The sequence below is a fragment of the Somniosus microcephalus genome, chromosome 7 (assembly GCF_052327205.1).
Source record: "Somniosus microcephalus isolate GS21.2 chromosome 7, FLI_Smic_1.0, whole genome shotgun sequence".
Lineage (NCBI taxonomy): Eukaryota > Metazoa > Chordata > Chondrichthyes > Squaliformes > Somniosidae > Somniosus > Somniosus microcephalus.
Window position 1 is genome coordinate 34614448 of NC_140993.1, and position 21641 is coordinate 34636088.

The window sequence follows — 21641 nt, forward strand, 5'->3', positions numbered from 1 at the left end:
AGGGCCATTGCGACATGAGCAATGGCCCAATTTTTCACTAGTCTTAGCCAGCGGGCTGTTGCACCACACCAGCATCATTATAATGAGGCCCAATGCTCAATAGCTGGGAAGCCTCGGGCCTCACTATTCTGGCACGACAAATGTATCGCGCAGCCTGAATTTCTGGGCCCATATCTTTACATGTGTTTTAAATTATATGAGTTTTTATATACATATGTGTAACTAAAACTGTTTACAAATGTATAAATTGAACAGCAACATTGAGGATTAATCAGTCAAATAATGATGGAGCTGCTTATTGAAAATGACTCAACGCCGAATGAATTCAAAATGATGGATTCATATTAAAAGATTAAAAATTCTCACATTAAGTAGTGAAATGTTGTAGTAAAAATACCTTCTGTACTTATAACACGGAATGTCTGATTTAAGTTACTGTAGTAACCAACCTTATGTAAATTGATAGAAAGTAAAGTAAAATTAATCAGCATGCAGCCTTATTAATATAAAATTGAGGGCTCCCGGCCCCTCCAAGGAATAGTCATGCAGGAATATGAGGAGTAGTATATGTAGTTTAGGGAGGAGACAATTGGCTTGGGCTCCAGTTCCTGACTGCCACACTTTGGGTGCACACACCTATGGATGCAGCGCGAGGACGCAATTGGATTTACCTGGAGAACCCCATGATTAAACGGCCTGCTAACACTCTCCCGTCAAGCTCCCATGTGAGTCATGGCCATGCGGTGAGATCCCCAATGGCAGTCAGCGCGTTCACGAACTTGGGAGTTGCTAGACAAAGAAAGACCGTCTAGTTCGCCTTCTACATTCATCCTGTTGGTTGTTATTACAACAATAATGAAGTTGTTGACTAATGATAGCAATCAATCCCCATCAATTAGTCAACAACAGACCCAGTCATGACATGAGGAAACCCTCAGTGGTGGAGAGCTTTGGGAACCATAGGTCCAGCATCACCTTTTACCTCCCAAGCACGCTACACTTACCACATGTCGTGTCTCAAATTACTCCTATACCGTATCCCATACAGTTCAGGATACTATTGAGAACTAATTTCTGGTTTATTACAAAAACAGCTTACATTTATATGAATCTGACGAAAGGTCATCGACCTGAAACGTTAACTCTGTTTCTCTCTCCACAGATGCTGCCTGACCTGCTGAGTGTTTCCAGCATTTTCTGTTTTTATTACATTTATATAGCACCTTTAAAGTTGTAAAACTTCCTAAGGCGCTTTATAGGGGCGTTATCAAATAAAATTTAACGCCAGGCCTGGTTACTCACAGATGGTGGACTAGACATTCCGATTAAGAATGTTTATTTTTTTTGTGATGAACCCATCTTCAGCTGTATTAAAAAAAACTGAAGGTTACCACTCTTAGATACAACAAGGAATTTTTTTTTAATGAGAGAGGAGAAAATAAAACAATTACGTTGAAAAAACTGCTGCCCCATTGTGCCGGTTCACGGGAGACTTGACCTTTGCGATGATGCAAATGAGTTTGAGCAGAAACTTGAACCACAACTTCACTTCGGAAAATCAGCGCGATTTCGAGCGCAATTTGGGCACGGATTGCCGATTGCGCCCAAAGCGGAAACTCTACCCCCATTATGTTTACTTCTTTAATATTCACAGCTGGTAGAGAATGTGTGAAGCACTAAAAGCGCACTGTACTGAAAATCATCCAATTCCCACTTTGGATCAAAAGCGCAAAGCAGCGATATCTCCACAAATGTTTGTTAACTTGCCTCATTATGTCTTTTCATACATATGAAGAATATTTTGACATTATACTCACTAAATTACCTTTTTCACTTACTTTATACAAAGCATTCAGTTTAACAGTCACCAGCAGCTGGGCTTAAAAAATTTCAATGTATTTTAACAAGCACAATAAACCTTAATTGTTCAAAATTGCTCAGACTATAACATTTTGTAAATCTTAGCAGATGGCCAGCAGTCACTATTCATTTTGGAGCAGCTAACAAATGCTGGCATTTTCTCTGGCCACCTCATCATGTTATCATTATGATTACACCACGCTCCATTTTAAAGAAAAAATCATTCTGCGTTAAATGTTTTACTACACTGTTGTCCATCATTTAGTATTGTAATCAAACACATTCAGTGCCGCCATATGCTCCTCTCATTTTGCTTTCTTCTACAGCTGACACCACTGAGAGACTAAAAAGTGACAAGCCAGGTGTTAGGAGTTGCGAGATGTCAGTCCGCATTGTTTCAGTGTTGATCGGGAATGACAGGTTCCTACCGTTCTTTGTTGCAGTGAGGATGATAAAAGCCTACTTGGGTAATCTTCTCCAGCCATATGTCTCAGTCTGCACCCTTCGTTCTTCTAATTCTGGATTACTGCTCCTTCCTCCACTCAATCATCGGATGCTGACCTTCCATTCATTACGTCCCCGTCCTCTGCTTTTCTATTTCTCTCGCTGCCTTCAAATGCCTGCTAAACACCATGGGGTAGATTTTCATCTTCGCTGCATGGGTGGTAATCTGGAGGAGCAGCTCGCCCGCCCTTCACAGAACCAGCATTAGTATCATTTCATTAAAATCAATGGCATGAGCTCCAGGTGGTGAAGACAAAAATCTTCCCTCCATGTCTTCAACCGTGCTTTTGGTCTCCTCCAGTAAACTCCTTCACTTCCTGCTCAGTGGAATAATCCGTGGCTCAGTTGGTCGTACTCGCGCTTCCGAGTCAGAAGGCCATGAGTTCATCATCAGAGGTGCTGTCTTTCAGACGCGACATTAAGCTGAAGCCGTGTCGGCCCTCTCAAGTGGACGTAAAAGATCCCATGGCACTATTTCAGAGAAGAGCAAGGGAGTTGTCCCCTGTGTCCTGGCCAATATTTATCTCTCAATCAACATCACCAAAGACAGATTATCTGGTCCTCATCTCATTGCTGTTTGTGGGAGCTTGCTGTACACAAATTGGTTGCCGCGTTCCCTACATTACAACAGTGACTACACTTCAAAAGTTCTTCATTGGCTGTAAAGTGCTTTGGGACGTCCTGAAACCGTGCAAGTGAAAGGCGCTATTTAAATGCAAGGCTTTCTTTTCTTTCTTTCAGTGTCCGCCTTTGTAAATTGCTCTGAAATGTATAGCCTCAATTTTTGCGATCCCAACAAAAGTGGTGCTCTGTTGGCCCAAACCTCGGGTACGCCAGCACCTGTAGCTCAGGCAGCGGGCTGCACCGAGTTACGCAATGTATGCTCCCCCCACCCCATTTGATTACAGGCCGGGGCAAAGTTGGCAGAGAGGGCTTGGCAATGCAATTTTGTGATCTTGGTGGGGATCACAAAACTCCGACATGGGAGCAGCTTTTAAAGAGTTGCAATTCATCAAAGAAGGGGGAACTGGTGGTGGTTGAAAAATAGTGGAGTCAATGATCACAACGGCACAGTGGAGATGTGGGCAACACAGTTCTTTTTGATACTCGGAGTTGGAGGCTGGAGGTAGTCCGTCAAGGGAGGGTGGCCATATTTGCAGCTGAAGGCCACTGCCAGCTGCATGGAGGGAGGTCACATCCTGAGTCAAGGCAACAACTCGACTTCCTTGGCAGCTGGCTGCTAATGAGGAACACAACGTGCCGCTAGCAGGAGCAAGGTGAAAGTGAGGGCGCCCCTCACTTTAAGACATATTCCCTGCAGGCCCATCAAGAATTGCACCAAGTTCCGTTTGCTCCCATGCATTGCCTCTACAATTCAGGCAAAAGTCCAATCATCACTTGAGTGCACTCTATGTTAAGGAACTCAAAAGCCCTTTATAGTATTGGCACATATACTGCACCAAGCTGAACATAGAAACATAGAAGATAGGAGCAGGAGTAGGCCATTCGGCCCCTCGAGCCTGCTTCGCCATTCAATGAGATCCTGGCTGATTATCCAAACTCAGTACCCTGTCCCTGCCTTCTCCCCATATCCCTTGATCCCTTTAGCCTTAAGAAATATATCTAACTCCTTCTTGAATATATTTAATGAATTGGCCTCAACTGCCTTCTGTGGTAGAGAATTCCACAGGTTCACCTCTCTCGGTGAAGAAATTCCTCCTCATCTCTGTCCTAAATGGCTTACCCCTTATCTTTACTCTGTGACCCCTGGTTCTGGAATCCCCCGCCATCGGGAACATCCTTCCTGCATCTAGTCTGTCTAGGCCTGTTAGAATTTTATAAGTTTCAATGAGATCCCCTCTCATTCTTCTAAACTCCAGCGAGTATAAACCCAATCGACCCAATCTTTCTTCATACATCATTCCTGCCATCCCAGGTATCAGTCTGGTGAATCTTCGCTGCACTCCCTCCATGGCAAGAACATCCTTCCTCAGATAAGGCGACCAAAACTGCACACAATACTCAAGGAATGGTCTCACCAAGGCCCTGTACAACTGCAGCAAGACATCCTTGTTCCTGTACTTGAATCCTCTCGCTACGAAGGCCAACATACCATTTGCCATCTTAACAGCCTGCTACATCTGCATGCTTACCTTCAGCGACTGGTGCACAAGGACACCCAGGTCTCATTGCACTTCCCCTTCTCCCAATCTATTGCCGTTCAGATAATAATCTGCCTTCCTGTTTTTGCCACCAAAGTGGATAACCTCGCATTTATCCACATTATACTGCATCTGCCATGCATCTGCCCAATCACCCAACCTGTCCAAATCATACTGGAGTTTCTCTACATCCTCCTCACAGCACACACGCCCACCCAGCTTTGTGTCGTCTGCAAACTTGGAGATATTACATCTAGTTCCCTCGTCTAGATCATTAATATATATTGTGAATAGCTGGGGTCCTAGGACTGATCCCTGCGGTACCCCACTAGTCACTGCCTGCCACTCGGAAAAAGACCCGTTTATTCCAACTCTTTGCTTCCTGTCTGCCAACCAGTTCTCTATCCAAGTCAGTACCTTGCCCCCAATCCCTTGTGCTTTAACTTTACATGCTAATCTCTTATGCGGGACCTTATCGAAAGCCTTCTGAAAGTCCAAATACACCACATCCACTGGTTCTCCCTAATCTATTCTACCAGTTACATCCTCAAAAAATTCCAGCAGATTAGTCAAGCACGATTTACCTTTTGTAAATCCACGTTGACTTTGTCCGATCCTGTCACTGTTTTCCAAGTGCTCGGCTATTACATCTTTTATAATGGACTCTAGCATTTTCCCTACTACTGATGTCAGGCTTACCGGTCTATAATTCCCCGTTTTCTCTCTACCACCTTTTTTGAATAGTGGGGTAACATTAGCTACCCTCCAATCCATGGGAACTGTTCCAGAGTCTATAGAATTTAGGAAGATGACCAGCAATGCATCAATATTTCTAGGGCCACTTCCTTAAGTACCCTAGGATGTAGATTACCATGCCCTGGGGATTTATCGGCCTTCAATCCCGTCAATTTCCCTAACAGCATTTCCCTACAAATACTGATTTCTTTCAGTTCCTCCCTCTCATTAGACCCTATGTTCCCCGACATCTCTGAGAGATTATTTGTGTCCTCCTTTGTGAAGACAGAACCAAAGTATGTATTTAATTGGTCTTGCCATTTCTTTGTTCCCCATTATAAATTCCCCTGATTCTGACTGCAAGGGACCTACGCTTGACTTCACCAATCTTTTTCTCTTCACATATCTATAGAAGCTTTTAGAGTCAGTTTTTATGTTCTCTGAAAGTTTACTCTCATGCTCTATTTTCACCCTCTTAATTAATCCCTTTGTCCTCCCTTGCTGAATCCTAAACTGCTCCCAATCCTCAGGTTTGCTGCTTTTTCTGGCCAATTTATATGTCCTCTCCTTGGATCTTATGCTATCCCTAATTTCCCTTGTTAGCCACGGTTGAGTCACCTTTTTTGTTTTATTTTTATGCCAAACAGGGATGAACAAATTCTGTAGTTCATCCATGCGACCTTTAAATGTTTGCCATTGCCTATCCACCGTCAACCCTTTAAGTAATGTTCCCCAATCCATCCTACCCAACTGACGCCTCATACCATCGTAGTTTCCTTTATTTAAATTCAGGACCCTAGTCTCTGAGTCAACTACTTCACTCTCCATCTTAATGAAGAATTCTATCATATTATGATCGCTCCTCCCCAAGGGGCCTCGCACAACAAGATTGCTAATTAATCCTTTCTCATTACATAATACCCAGTCTAAGATGGCCTGATCTCTAGTTGGTTCCTCGACATATTGGTCCAGGAAACCATCCCGTACACACTCCAGAAATTCCTCCTCCACAGTATTGTTACTAATTTGGTTAGTCCAATCTATATGTAGATTAAAGTCACCCATGATAACTGCTGTGCCCTTATTGCACACATCTCTAATTTCCCATGTAATGCCATCCCCAACCTCAGCATTATTGTTTCGGGGTCTGTATACAACTCCCACTAACGTTTTCTGCCCCTTGGTATTTCTCAGTTCTACCCATACAGATTCCACATCATCAGAGCTAATATCCTTCCTTACTATTGTGTTAATCTCTTTAACCAGCAATGCTACCCCACCTCCTTTTCCTTTTTGCCTGTCTTTCCTGAATATTGAATACCCCTGGATGTTGAGTGCCCAGCCTTGGTCACCCTGGAGCTATGTTTCCGTAATCCCAATCATATCGTATCCATTTACATCTATCTGCGCAGCTAATTCATCCACCTTATTATGAATGCTCCTCGCATTAAGACACAAAGCCTTCAGGCTTGTTTTTTTTTAACACTCTTAGACCTTTTAGAATTATTATTTACTGTGGCCATATTTGATTTAAACCCTTGATTTCTCTGACTGCCACTTTTGCTTTTCTCCTTCCTGTCTTTTGCTTCTATCCTTGTTTCTCTTTCCTCTGTCTCCCTGCACAGGTTCCCAACCCCCTGCCATTTTAGTTTAAATGCTCCCCAACAGCACTATCAAACACTCCCCCAAGGACATCGTTCCCATTCCTGCCCAGGTGCAAACCATCCAGTTTGTACTGGTCCCACCTCCCCCAGAACCGGTTCCAATGTCCCAGGAATTTGAATCCCTCCCCCTTGCACCATTCCTCTAGCCACGTATTCATCTGAAATATCCTTCTATTTCTACTCTGACTAGCACGTGGCACTGGTAGCAATCCTGAAATTACTATCTTTGAGGTCCTATTTTTTAATTTACCTCCTAACTCCCTATATTCAGCTTTTAGGACCTCATCCCAGTTTTTACCTATATCGTTGGTACCTATATGCACCATGACAACTGGCTGTTCACCCTCCCCCTCCAGAATGCCCTGCAGCCACTCCAAGACATCCTTGACCATTGCACCAGGGAGGTAACATACCATCCTGGAGTCTCGTTTGCGGCCGCAGAAATGCCTATCTATTCCCCTTACAGTAGAATCCCCTATTACTATAGCTCTCCCACTCTTTTCCCTCCCGTCCTGTGCAGCAAAACCACCCATGGTGCCAGGAAGTTGGCTGCTGCTGCCTTCCTCCGATAAGCCATCTCCCTCAACAATATCCAAAGTGGTATATCTGTTTGAGAGGGGGGTGGCCACAGGGGACCCCTGCACTACCTGCCTGCACCTACTACTCTGCCTGGTGGTCACCCATTCCCTTCCTGCCTGTGCAGCCTTTACCTGCGGTGTGACCAACTGATTAAACGTGATATCCACTACGTCCTCAGCATCGCGAATGCTCCAGTATGTATCCATTCGCAGCTACAGCGCCGCAATGCGGTCTGTCAGTAGCTGCAGCTGGATACACTTCCCGCACACAGGGTCGTCAGGGACACAGGAAGTGTCCCTGATTTCCCACATAGCGCAGGAGGAGCATGCCATGGGGCCGAGCTGTCCTGCCATGAATTACCCTTTAATTAATTCAAATTAATTTAAATCAAATCAATACCACTAATTACACAACAATTAAATGATATACACAAGGGCCCTTGTTTCCTAGCACTCCCCGCTACACAACAGAGACCTTAGCAACTATAAACCACAAAATTAAGACCTTTTAAACTTTATAAACTATTAACCTTAACTGTCAAACTATAGAGTAGTATAAATACTCACCTGGCCGTAATCACCCAATCAGCTGCTTCCCCTGCGCCAGCGTCGCTTTCTGTACTGTGACGTCACTCTCGAATTCTGCCGCCGCTCCCGCTGCTGCCGCTGCTCGACTGGGCCTGAAAATCACCGACCTTTATTTTCACCCAAGCCGCTGCTCCCTCACAGGTCCGCCATTCCCGCTGCTGCCGCTACTCAACTGGGCCTGAAAATCACTGACCTTCATTTTCACCCACAGCCGCTGCTCCCTCGTGGGTCCGCCACTTCCGCTGCTGCTGCTGCTCCTCGCTTTATTTTTCAGTCTAAAATAGCATTTGTGCAGTTTTCCTGGAATATACTATTATCCGGCATCCATATTTTAGTAAACAACCCCCCGTCTTTAAAAAGTTACAACTTTTTAAAAACTTGAAATGGTTAATTACTGCACTGCCAGCTTCCATTATCAAAAAGGAACATGTGCCATTGAATTTGATATCAAAGGGATGCAGAGACAATAAAACACATTACCGCGTTAGTGTCACAACCTGTTATTACACATCTTCTGTAATTTGAAACCAATTTGGCGTAATTTCTTTGCCTAACAATTATTGAGGCATATTTCAAGGAGGGAGGGGTGATACGCTGCATCGACCCTTTCACTATCAGTGTGCAGGTCTCTCTTCCTGCCGCAAATGCCACATTATCCAAACACGGTTGAGAACCATTAAGATTATTAAGTGTCTGATAGGTTGTGTTCGCAGTTTAAATGTGGTTGGCAGGACCCTTGGGTGAGCAGCTTAAAGCGTACAATTATCACTGTAATTAAACAGGTGCAATGATTCACTTCGTAAATGACTGCTGTTACAGATTCCACAGAACCATGATTGAGGATGGCAGAATTTTACTCCTACCCAACTTAATTGCTTTGCCATTACCTTATCAGCATCACACAGCCCCTCAAGCCAGTTATTAACATGGCACGTGCTGCTCGATGACCAATGCCTGCTTCGTACAGCTCGAGTTTATAAACAAAAATGAAATCTGTAATGGTGCATGGCAAGCAATCTTCTTTCTATTACCAGAGGGCTTTGCTCAATTTTCCCTGTGCCTTTAAACCTAACTCATGAGCTTAACAATACGACTCACAGCATTATCAAAAGAATAAGGGTAGCACTGACCAAAAAAATACCAAGACTGCACCCCCCTGACATCTCAGTTGGTATGTGTACTCCCCGGTATTTTTTAAAAATTTATTCACGGGATGTGGGCAAGGCCGGCATTTATTGCCCATTCCTAATTGTCCTTGAGGTGGTGGATGAGCTGCCTTCTTGAACCGCAGAGGGCAGTTAAGAGTCAACTACATTACTGTGGGCCTGGAGGCCAGACTGGGTAAGGACGGCAGATTTCCTTCCCTAAAGGACATTCGTGAACCAGATGGGTTTTTAGGGCAATCTGTTAGTTTTTAATTCCGGATTTCTTTAATTAACTGAATTTAAATTCCCCAGTTGCCGTGGTGGGATCATTAGTCCAGGCCTCTGAACTACTAGTCCAGTAGCATAACCACTATGGACTGTATGGTACTAAGTCACCAGTGTCCCAGGTTCAATTCTGCTCTGTGCTGAGTTAACTGACCTCGGCTGGTTTGGTGGAAATTCAATGCCCCTGGGCTGGGAAGGGAAACTAAAAATATCAGCCAGTGTTCCCACTCCTTATAACAGTTCAGAACTCTTGCTGGAAATAGTGCAAGCAGATCTTGGCTAAGGATCATCACAAGCTCAGCTACAGTCGCCCCAACATTTGAATAATCTGTCGACAGCCGCTGTTCAGGCTTAAACAGCAAGGATGGCCACTTAGCCGAGGTACCAGGCGCCTTAAGGAGAAGGAAATGTTTGGAGGGAAAGCAAATAACCTGCACAAAGTTATGCACCGCCATTGAGATTCATCGGGCCCTGTAATATGATGGCAGCAACCCACGTAGGGAGGTGCTCAGCGTGGCCCAATGGAGGCAGCGAATGCAAAGGAGGCCAAGGGCCAGCGCGTTGGGTTCCTGATGTTTCTTTTAATTAGGCCAGTAACATAGCTGCAGCACCTGAGCAGCACTTCTCCGTGTTCCTGGCTGCTGTCAGGCCACTCTTTCCCACGTTTCCAGGTACTCCTCCACATTCCTGTAGACTCCTGACCAGCTTTCATCCGCAGGCCAGCCTACACATCGTACGGTCCGTCAGCAAAAGCCGGCAGCAGCGGAGATCCAGGGCCATAGCAAAATACTGCGGATGCAGGAAATCCGAAATAACAACAGAAAATGCTGGAAAAACTCAGCAGGCCAGGGCAGCATCCGTGCAGAGAGAAACGGAGTTAACGTTTCAAGTCGAAGACCTTTCGTTCTGACGAAGGGTCTTTGACCTGAAATGTTAACTTTGTTTCTCTCTCCACGGATGCTGCCCTGGCCTGCTGAGTTTTTCCAGCATTTTCTGTTGTTATTTGAGATCCAGGACCAGGTCAGTTCCTCTTCAATTTTTTTTTAAAGATTTCTCGTCAGTCAGGAGGAGTAGGAGGTGCTCCTCCTAGCCCTACAAGGCTACCGAGCGCCTCCTCCCGCCCTCCCCCTCCCCCGGGTCGCGGACTACCGCGGGAATTCGTCAAAGCGGCTGCAAAATCTGCTGGGATCCACAGGAGTTTCTTGTGGCCTTATTTGGAGGTTGAACCTTCTGTCCACCCAAACAGGGTCACTGAGGCAAAACAAGGCTAAAGGCAGGAACTCCGCGCAATGGGAGTTCTCATGTTCTTGGCCTCAATGGGACCCAACATAAGTCTGGAGACTGGAATGGTGGGTGAAGAAAGGAGTAATGACCTCCTGAAGGGCAAAAGTGGGGAAGGGGGCTGTCTTGGCCAGGGTCCTAGCCTGGACGCCCAAGGAATCCAGGAGGTATTTTTTTTCATTTGTAGGCTACTTGATGCTCCACAAAGATTTTTCTGAGACTTGCATTTCTATAGCACCTTTCACAACCACCGGACATCCCAAAGTGCTTTACAGCCAATGAGGTACTTTTGCAGTATAGTTACTGTTGTAATGTAGGAAACGCAACAGCCAATTTGCACACAGCAAGCTCCCACAAACAGATAATCAATAATGGCCAGATAATCTATTTTAGTGATGTTGATTGAGGGATAAATATTGGCCAAGACACCTGGGAGAACTCCCCTGCTCTTCTTCGAAATAGTGCCTTGGGATCTTTTACGCCCACCTGAAAGAGCAGACAAGGCCTCAGTTTAACATCTCATCCAACAGATGGCACCTCTGACTCCCTCAGTACTGCACTGGAGTGTTAGCCTAGATTTTTTGTGCTGCAAGTCTCTGGAGTGGAACTTGAACCCACAACCTTCTGACTGAGAGGCAAGGGTGCTACCAATTGAGCCACGACTGACACATGGTTGCTTCGCAGCTCAAACTGATCCTGCCCTGCATAACAATCAAGAGCACAAACAGTCCCAGTCCCTGGTCCACAGCACCAGAAGCCAATTGTAGAAGCTCTTACAGTCACCTCATACATCAATGTTAATAAAGGACATTGATCCTGTGACACAAGTTTGCCCAGTCACAGTGCTAGATACTGAAGGACCAGCATCAGCAACAGCCCTGCAAAGATTGCATGCTTGAGAGATCACAATACTGAAGAGTGTAAGTATCCCATAGACACATCGCATTAGCATCATTGTTGAGTTTAATATTGTAAGCGTCAACAATGAAATGGCTCAACTCAATGTAATAGGGCACTGCAGATTTGACTAATAAGTAAATATGTTCCTTTGGGCACTGCTGAATAAGGATTATATGAATAATTAAAAAATACAAATGAATTGATTGCAAATTAAATAATTAGCTGTTTGATGGAGCCACTTGTGTTACACAGCACTTTATATATGAATCAGTCTTGTTGATCAGCACTGTATACAGACCCAGCCACAATGTACAGCACTGTATATAGACCCAGCCACACTGTACAGCACCATGTACACGGACCCAGCCATACTGTACAGCACTGTATACAGACCCAGCCACACTGTACAGCACCGTATACACACCCAGCCACAATGTACAGCACCATGTACACGGACCCAGCCATACTGTATAGCACTGTATACAGACCCAGCCACAATGTACAGCACTGTATACAGACCCAGCCACACAGTACAGCACCATGTACACGGACCCAGCCATACTGTACAGCACTGTATACAGACCCAGCCACACTGTACAGCACCATGTATACGGACCCAGCCGTACTGTACAGCACTGTATACAGACCCAGCCACACTGTACAGCACTGTATACAGATCCAGCCACTGCACAGCACTGTATACACATAGTCAGCCATATTGTATGGCATTGTGTATATGGAGCCAACCATGTTGTACACATTTGAGCAATTATCCAGATTCGGGAAAATAATAAAACACTTAGGCCTAGAAATTCAGTCGCGTTTGCGCCCACTTATTGGCTATAGAGTGGTTTGCGCCGGAAGTTTTTTAGCGCCCGAAATTCAGTTGGTCCCTAACATCGGCGTTAGCCGTAGCGCTGCGCCAGCACCGATGACGTCATCGGTGTGCGCAGCGCCCCGGTTCCAACGCGATTCCGTGTCGACTGCCAAATTCAGTTGCGGCCGCCTCGCCCGTAGCGGCCGCAAACAGCGTTTGAAAAACGGTGCCTTGCAGCTCCGAGAGGCCGGCGCATAAAGGTGGAGGGGCGGCCGGCCGCTTTCCCGGCGGCCGCCTGGCCGCACCTCCCTCCCCGGACTCCTGCACCACCCCCCCGCGGCATTGGTGTCTGACTCCCGCGAGCCCGGCACTTCTCCGTGGTGCCGGGCTCATTTGCCGGGGGAATCCAGCGGCGATCTCACGGCTGCAGGCAGCTCCTCCTTAAGAGAAGGAGGAGGCCTGCAGTACCCCAGCCTGCCGCACCACATCGGGTGCCGCAGCGGCAGCTGGACGCCTGAAACTGACTTTCATCGCCCCAAACGAGGCGGCCAAACCCTGCAATAGCGCCCGCCTCCGTCTTGGGGCGGCGCAACTGAATTTCAGGCGGGCGCTACGGGAATCCGGGCGAGCGCAAAATTTCAGGCACTAAAGACCTGGCGCGGCGATACCGAATTTTTAGCCCATATTTTCTATATCTCACTGATTACCTGCGCAACTGATAAGTGCATCTGCCTATAAATATCTGCTCAAAGTCTTATATAGTCATGTACTGATAACATGCTGACCAGCTGCAAAACCGAGGATTATATTTTCCAGGCAGCACAGTAGTCCAAGAGTAGTGATGAAGCAACTGATCGACATTAACCTAATGTAAGAACCAAGGAGGTATCGACGCAATACAATGTTACATTTTTCCTCATTTAATTGTCGACTTCATAATCAAATTTTAACCTTTTCCTCTGGTCTTACCTCCACACTTTGTTCTCATGATCAGAGGTGGGCCAGGAGCGCCCCTTCCACCTTCCCCAGGTCGTGTGAGCAGCACTCGAATCTCATACTCTGTGTCGGGATCCAAATGCCCAATTTTGTACTGATGGCTGTCGACCGGTTGGATGTCCGTCCAGCTCCCAGTGGTGCTGCGGTAATCGATGTCCCGCTGGATGATGGGGCCGTCTCCACTAATAGAATTTGCATTAAGCTGAATCCATAAGTAGGTAGCACCAACAGAATTAAGCTGAGGTGGAGCTATCGGTGTCGGTGGATCTGTGAAGTTAAGGTTTAACAGTTTTAATTATATATCCATGTGCCACATATGGGAGTACATATATGGAATTAATAAGTGGTAGATATTCTTTGGTCCCTTGGGTAGAACCATATCTAATAGACGGGGCTAAGATACATTTGTTAGTTGTTAATCCCAAATATTTTCCTAAATCATTGCACTTTTGTTTGTTTGCCAATGTAGACCTCAGTATTTTCTCCAGAAATCCTGTAAGCTCCTTCAGGATTATGAGGCACTTACATGCCAATATGAAAGATATCACAACTTGTGGAACATAAAGGGCTAGAAATTCAGTAAGGCCCCGCCAGCTTTGCGCCCAGTTACCGCCCAAAGAGGGCTTCTGCACCAATAGAGGAGTTTGCGCTGATATTCAGCGCAGCGGTAATGGCGGCGGTAGCCGGTAGCGCTGCGCCGGCACCGATGACGTCATCGGTGTGCGCAGTGCCCCGGTTCCGCCCCGATACCGGCCCGACCCCCATATTTAGTTGCGGCCACCTCTTCCGCAGCGGCCGCAAACAACGTTCTGCAACCGTGGCCGTCCTGCAGCCTTAGTGGCGCTAGTTAAGGCGGAGGTGCGGCCGGCCGCTTTTTCGGCGGCCGCCTGCCCGCACCTCCTTCCCCGTTGCCAGCACTATCAAGCGGCGATCTCCCCGTTGCAGGCACCTCCCCCTTAAGAGAAGGAGGCCTGCAGTACCGCAGCCTGCTGCTCCGCAGCGGGTGGCGCAGCGGCACCTACAGCGCTGAAATTCAGTTTCAGTGCCCCAAGCGGGGGCGGGCACACCCTGGAATAGCGCCCGGTTCCGACTTGGGGCGCAAAAACTGAATTTCTGACGGTCGCAACTGGCTCCGCGCGCAGCGCTAACTTTTGGGCGCAAGCGAGCTGGCGGGGCCTTACTGAATTTCTAGGCCTAAGGCTCATACATAGACTTCAACCAAGCATTGTAACCAACTCTCACTTGTCTTTTGTAATGAAAAACAAAACATTTGAGATGAAGATCAATACGCCTCCGAGTAAGAAGGTTGCGAGTTCAAGCCTAGCACCAGGACTTGAGCACATAATCTAGACCAACACCTCAGTGCGGTACTGAGGTAGTGGTGCATTGTCAGAGGGTCCATATTTCAAATGAGACATTATACCAAGGCCAATATTGGAAATGTACGCCTCCAAGAATCACGAATGGGAAGTTACATGTCCCAGAATGGGATTTTAAATGTCAAGGGAACCAACAAAAGGAATGTATATTCTCAGAACCGGCAATGGGAATGTATAATAACAGAAAGTGCTGGAAACACTCAGCAGGTCAGGCAGCATCGAGGAGAGAGAAACAGAGTCAATGTTTCAGGTCAAACCCTTTGTCAGATGGGAATGTATACTTCTTAGAACTAACAATGAGAATGTATACTTTTCAGAACCAACAATGAGAATGTACACGCCCTTGAGAGGGTGCAGAGGAGCTTTACCAGAATGGTTCCGGGGATGGGGATCTTAGCTACAAGGACAGGTTGGAGAAGCTGGATTTGTTTTCATTACAGCAAAGGAGGTTGAAGGGTGATTTGATAGAGGTGTACAAGATTATGACTGGTATGGATAGGCTAGACGGGGAAAGGCTGTTCCCACTAGTTGATGAATCTTCATCAAACCCCTCATCCAGTTGGAATTTTCCTTTGACTTTGAATAAAAGTAAATTCCACCAACTGTATCAAATTTTGCTGTAATATCAAAATGCATCAAATAGCATTGAGAATGTACTCCAGGCAGCTGCAAGATGATGATCATGAAATTCAAATTATTTTAATACAATTGAGCCCTGAAATAATTATTTTTATTTTATTCAAATGCGTACATCAAATTGTTTGGGCACAGCAAATGGAAACACACCAAATAAATATTCTCAATGTTATTTGACAATCATATATATAATGCAGAGGATTGCTTTCTCAGTCAAATCATCCTAAAAACCCAATGGCACCGGACAACCTCTTAGGATGCAAATCAGGTCCTGTGAAAATGCCTGCAGAGGTTAACAGTTACATCAATTAATTGTGAATGTTACAGCGATTTGAAATAGACTGCGTTTTATTAGCTTCCACCCCCAGGGACTACGCTTTGATTTGGACCGTGGTCCACTTGCAAGAAAGGTGAGCTCCAGTCATTTGTCTAGCACAAGAGCTTGTGTCCTATTAGAAGAGGCTAACAATGCTGCTTGTACAGCTGTGAGGCCTTGCTTTGCTATGCAGCAACTCACCCTATCGCATTGAGCAGTGAACACAACACTGGCACTGATGGCTGATTCTGGCTGCTTAATGCGAGTGTTTTTATATATAATCTGAACTCAGCCTCTTTTCTTCAAAAAAAAAACAAGGACCACATTCTAACAACGCAGCTTAGTGTGACTTCCTATTTTTGCCACGAGTGCAAAAAGGTGCTGTTAATGAAAATAAGTTATTACTAATCCCTACTTGCTTCAGCGATTTCAGGATTTTAATAGCTTTGAGAAGTGAGGTTTTGAAATAATTACTTTTTTTTTAGTTTTGCACTATTAATATTGAAAGTCATAGATTTATTCTCTACGGGCAATGTATTCACATCAAACTTTATTAAAAATAGAAGGAAAAATGTTGGAACTGTAATGTAACACTGGCCTAAAAAAACATTTTCTCATCTGTAGAATAGAAGCTAAAATCTGCATGTAGGATCACTCTGCTAAAATCTTCTTAATTTCCCAATTGTTCAGGTTAATATCACCCCCATTATCTATCAGCGTTCCAATGCTAATTAAGGTACTGCTGTGCCAAGTAACGCACAATGCCACAAAATATAATTATGGGGACACTGCTCATGCAGTTAGTTTCACAGTATAAAGTTAGGATTGCGTGTAAAATTTATTCCCTCATCCCAAATGCACTCTAGGTCAGTCACATGAGATGAAGTGATCATGGCTATTAAAAGGGCCCAACTTAGTCACATCAGGGAGTCCGGCAAACATAGAAACATAGAAGATAGGAGCAGGAGTAGGCCATTCGGCCCCTCGAGCCTGCGCCGCCATTTAATGAGATCATGGCTGATCATCCAAATTCAGTACCCTGTCCCTGCTTTCTCCCCATATCCCTTGATCCCTTTAGCCTTAAGAAATATATCTAACTCCTTCTTGAATATATTTAATGAATTGGCCTCAACTGCCTTCTGTGGTAGAGAATTCCACAGGTTCACCACTCTCTGGGTGAAGAAATTCCTCCTCATCTCAGTCCTAAATGGCTTACCCCTTATCCTTAGACTGTGACCCCTGGTTCTGGACTCCCCTGCCATCGGGAACATCCTTCCTGCATCTAGTCTGTCTAGTCCGGTTAGAATTTTATAAGTTTCAATGAGATCCCCTCTCATTCTTCTAAACTCCAGCGAATATAAGCCCAATCGACCCAATCTCTCCTCATACGTCATTCCTGCCATCCCAGGTATCAGTCTGGTGAATCTTCGCTGCACTCCCTCCATGGCAAGAACATCCTTCCACAAATAAGGCGACCAAAAGGCAAGTCTATGAGAGAGGAAGAACAGCTAGAGGAGGCCAGAATCGAGAGAGATAGCTACATACATATGCATACAGAGCATAGAGCAGAAAGGGATGGAAAGCAAAAAAGGATATTAAGGAAGAAGCAACATTTGAGCATGACAGAGCCACAAGAAAGTTGAACCTGTAAAGACCGCGGTGCTGGATTAGGTTAAGGATATTCTGATATTCGGATAGAATATATTTAAATGTGGTCTCATTGTTAATGCATTTAGCAATGCTACCACCAATGTAACCTCCTATTGTGTACACTAGTGCACGTTTAATTTAATTTATACTGATACAAGACATTTTATTTTATCTCTACTGATGAATTGTGTACCATTCAAATAGAAATATTGCTATTTTAGTTCTTAGGTATTGAGTTAAATTATTCTGTTACAGGTGTTCATTCCATACAATCAGTATTCTCTCTAACACAATGGGCCAGAATTTACTGTAACCGGCGAACGAATGGCCCTTGCCCATTTAATTTCCCCGAGACTTTGCACTACAAGTTACTGCAAATGGGAGATGGAAACAGCACGGCGCCCTCTACAGGCCATCTGGGACCCGATCTAACAGGACAAGCAACTGGGTATCTCAATAACCAATCAGATTGAAGGATCAAAGATTGAAACGCGCAGTCTGAACCAGGAAGTGTAAGTTGGAATAGTGAATTCAATGTCAAATCAGATGCAGAAAACAAAATAAAGAGTAAGAAAGAAGGATTGGATTAAGAAAGAAAAAAAGAGACAGAAAGAAAAAGTTAAAAAAAAATAATGTAATTTAAAATCTCCAACAACAATTAAATGCTGAAGGACCCCATACTTGTAAAAGTTAATTTTCAGTGCCAGAAAGGTTGTTTGGCAGTAATTAAGACTTATCATGCCGTTAAAAAGGGTACTTAGACTAAAATGGACAAGCCCCAACTTTCTGTGGCGAGTTTAGTCCATATCTACAACGTCAATACAGGAACTTCACACCATACAATACATTTGAATGGGAAGCCAGACGGCAAGATGCCGTTATCGGGAAGCAAACAGCGGAGTGGCGCAACTCGGACAGCAACGTCCGTAATTTTACAATTAACTGCGCATCTGCCCTCACCTGAAGTTGCTGTGCGATTTGTGCGTAAACAATGGTGAGCGCGGTTAGCCTCATCATTACTTTAACAGTAAATTCTTTCTGGCCCATCATGAGCTTGCACAGATGAAGAAAGGAAGCAATGAAACAAAGTATTTTGTTACATTTATTCTGCTAAAGTTACAGTCGGAGTTTTAGTCAGGCTGTCACTAGAGGGCAGCACCAAGGCAAAATGGTTTCCATGGCAACAATCATTTTTCCATGTTTTAAGAACAGGAATTAGAAGGAGTTACAAAAAGTTTCACTGCCGCTAGAGTGGTTGATATATATATTCCTACGTTGATCCCTAAGGCAGGCTTTCCAAGGAAGGCATAGCATTGTGCTGCTTTGCTGACATTTCCATTAAGAACAGTTAAGATGGGCTGGGCAAAGGAAGGTCAACTATCCAACAGACAACAGTGTTGCGTGTGTGTGGTGTGTGCTGTGTGTGTGTTTTGGGGGGGGCAAGGCCTCTATAAGGGTTGTCTACCTGTCAACTACAACATTACAGAAACCCATTGTACAAAACAAAGCAACAGAGAATGTCAATGAACTGCAGCAGGTACGTGGTGCAGAACTACCGTTAGATATGATTTGTCCAAAGGATCTGTAACTTCCAATGACAATTCGGTGATTAACAATAAAACACTAACTGAAAGGTTGGGGTGCACTGATGGCTCAGCTTGTAAAGACACTGCCTGATGTGGTATCAAGCCATACAGACCAGGAGGGTTCCAAGTTTGATCGTGGATCTGTGCTCAGTTTCTCGGATTAGAGAGGGGATAAATCAATCAGGGTTTGATGTGCTCCTTGATCAGCACATCAAAGGTTCAACTACCTAACTTATTGGTTTGTACGACTCCATACCATACCATACCATGCAGTACCAATCACCCACTGAGCATTGAGTGGAGCCAGGGACTATGCAAAGTAAACATCCTAACCTTATTACACAATCCCAGCCCTCTGTTCTCCATGTAATATACTTAGGAGCTCATGTGATCTTGTAAGCTGAAGCAGTGAAGATCAACCAGAGTAAGACCACTGATACTTTGAGCTGCATTAAAATCTTAAAGCACGCTCCTAATTATTTGTTATTCTATACAACTCAAGCAAGACTAATTTCATTCATGTAACATTGGTGCCGCAATTAGCTTAGAAGCTAACAGTTATATTTTTGGGGGTGAACTATTATGCTCAGCAAGGCGAGGGACCATGGCTGGGGAGTTTTCCACTTCTGGCACACATTGTTTGCATCAAGCATTTCCAGGCTTGGTATAACATGGGCAGGTGCACAGTAAAGCTCTCTCTACTTTTCCCCAACACTATGCTTTGACCATCAGAAGAGCAGCCCTTAATGCACAGTGCGATTTTATTCATTGTTCCACGCCAGCCATCCTTGCTGTATTTTGCAGTGGGATTGTCAACACAAAGGTCAATTCTGTAAGGCTGTGCTCCCATCAAGAAGCCTCAAGAAATGGGAGCCTGTGTCAGATAATGAGCTATGAGTCTGGCATGCGGACGTCTGAACCCAGTTCTCTGATTCACGTTTCTCAAAAATGAGGGTCTATGCTGGGAGCATAACCTTGAAAAATTTACCCTATTCATGTTGAATTGTGGACAGTTGTGTGTTGTGGAATTACAGTTGCTAGGCAGTGGCTTGAGACAGCCCTAAGCTTGGGAGCTGAAGAATGTGGGAACTGATTTTTGGGGCAGCAAGGAGCAAATGACACTCAGTGACTTACCCTGGTAGTTAGTTGTATTGGGAAGTCAGAAAAGAATTGATAACTTATGAACTTAGGGTACGATCACACTACAATTGTAGCATCGCATCGATGTTCTGAGAGGTTTTTAAAATTGACATTTAAAAATTTTTTCTTACATTTCCTGTCTCTTTTATTTCCTCTCTCTATTAATCCACTCTTTCATTCCCTCTCTTTATTTATCTAATTTAACTCGAATTCACCCAATTTCCTTCTCTGTCATTCCTCCATTTCTTTATCTTTCAATTTTATTGGTTAAGGAGTTAGACCATTGGCCTGACGTTCACAAGGTCCCAGATGCCCCACTGACCTCGCATTTCCAGCAATTTGTGGCGCAAAAATAATACGATCTGAAGGGCGAGGTAAAAAATCCAATTCATGGTGCTCGCCGCGAGATGCGTCGCTCCAGCAATTTCTAGGCCATTGTTTCAGTTCAGACCTTGACAACCAATTTATCGTAAACTTGTAGTGTAAACGCACCCATAAAGACTTTTACACTCCACAGTTTAATAACCTAACACCTTGCATGTATCAAGTGTGTTTGACATAATAAACCGCTTTGTGAACTATCTTCTTTCACCACTCTTCCCTCATATTAATCTTCCTGCTGGACTGACAGGATTAATGGAGGTCACCCACAGTCCAGATGGCAGCCTACTCATCCCCATTTGACTGACCCCACAAATTTTTCCTTGATCCCCAACTTTACAGTTCGATGCAGAACTTTACCTGCCTTGAACCCAATAAGCAGACTGAACGTTCTATTAATCTGTTCCCTTCTCAGACAGGCACATTCTGTTCCTCTGCATGCAATCTTCAGGTCTCTCAAATACTCTTAAAATATTTATTAAATGGAAGGGATACAACAAAAACCAAGTCATTTACTTATTTCCCCATACTGATCAATTCTGTGCTGCGGTTACGATTTTCTTGTCACTCAATCTGCAGTGACTACGAGACAAAGAGCCAGACCATAATGAGCGAATAAATGAGTAACGTGACAAGTCGCATCCTTCAACCTGGATTAGTCAGAGATAAAAGTGTCATTTCAATCTAGTTACCCAACAGGAATGAAGGACTTCTACTAAAAAAAATTAACACAAAAGAATGTGAATAGACTTTTTGCAATTTCTGCCTTTTCCATTATCCAAGGAATTCTTCCAAATAGCAAGATCTCCTCCTTACACTGTCTGTGACAGCAGAGGTTAACAGTTTGTTTTTCAAGAGTTATTCTTGCACAAAACAAATGTTGGTAATATGCCAAACTGTCAAGCAAACAGAATGTATCTATTAAACTGTAACTTTCCTCCACATCAGTCCAACAGCACTGTTTATTCATGAAGCGAGCTATTTTGCATTTCTGACAAGCCATGCATTTTAAACATATGAAGGAAATTAGAACTGGGC

The 21641-nt window shown here is 44.6% G+C and overlaps 1 protein-coding gene across 7 annotated transcripts in view; it reads right to left on the minus strand.

The window, feature by feature from the left end:
* The window catches only part of LOC147114602 (receptor-type tyrosine-protein phosphatase mu), a 1110132-nt gene that overhangs the window by 620101 nt on the left and 468390 nt on the right, over positions 1–21641 (minus strand). For all 7 annotated transcript variants that reach the window (XM_085992394.1, XM_085992393.1, XM_085992392.1 and 4 more), the window contains exon 7: positions 13489–13782. In XM_085992394.1, coding sequence (XP_085848520.1) covers positions 13489–13782 — 294 coding nt within the window. The remainder of the gene's footprint in view (positions 1–13488; positions 13783–21641) is intronic.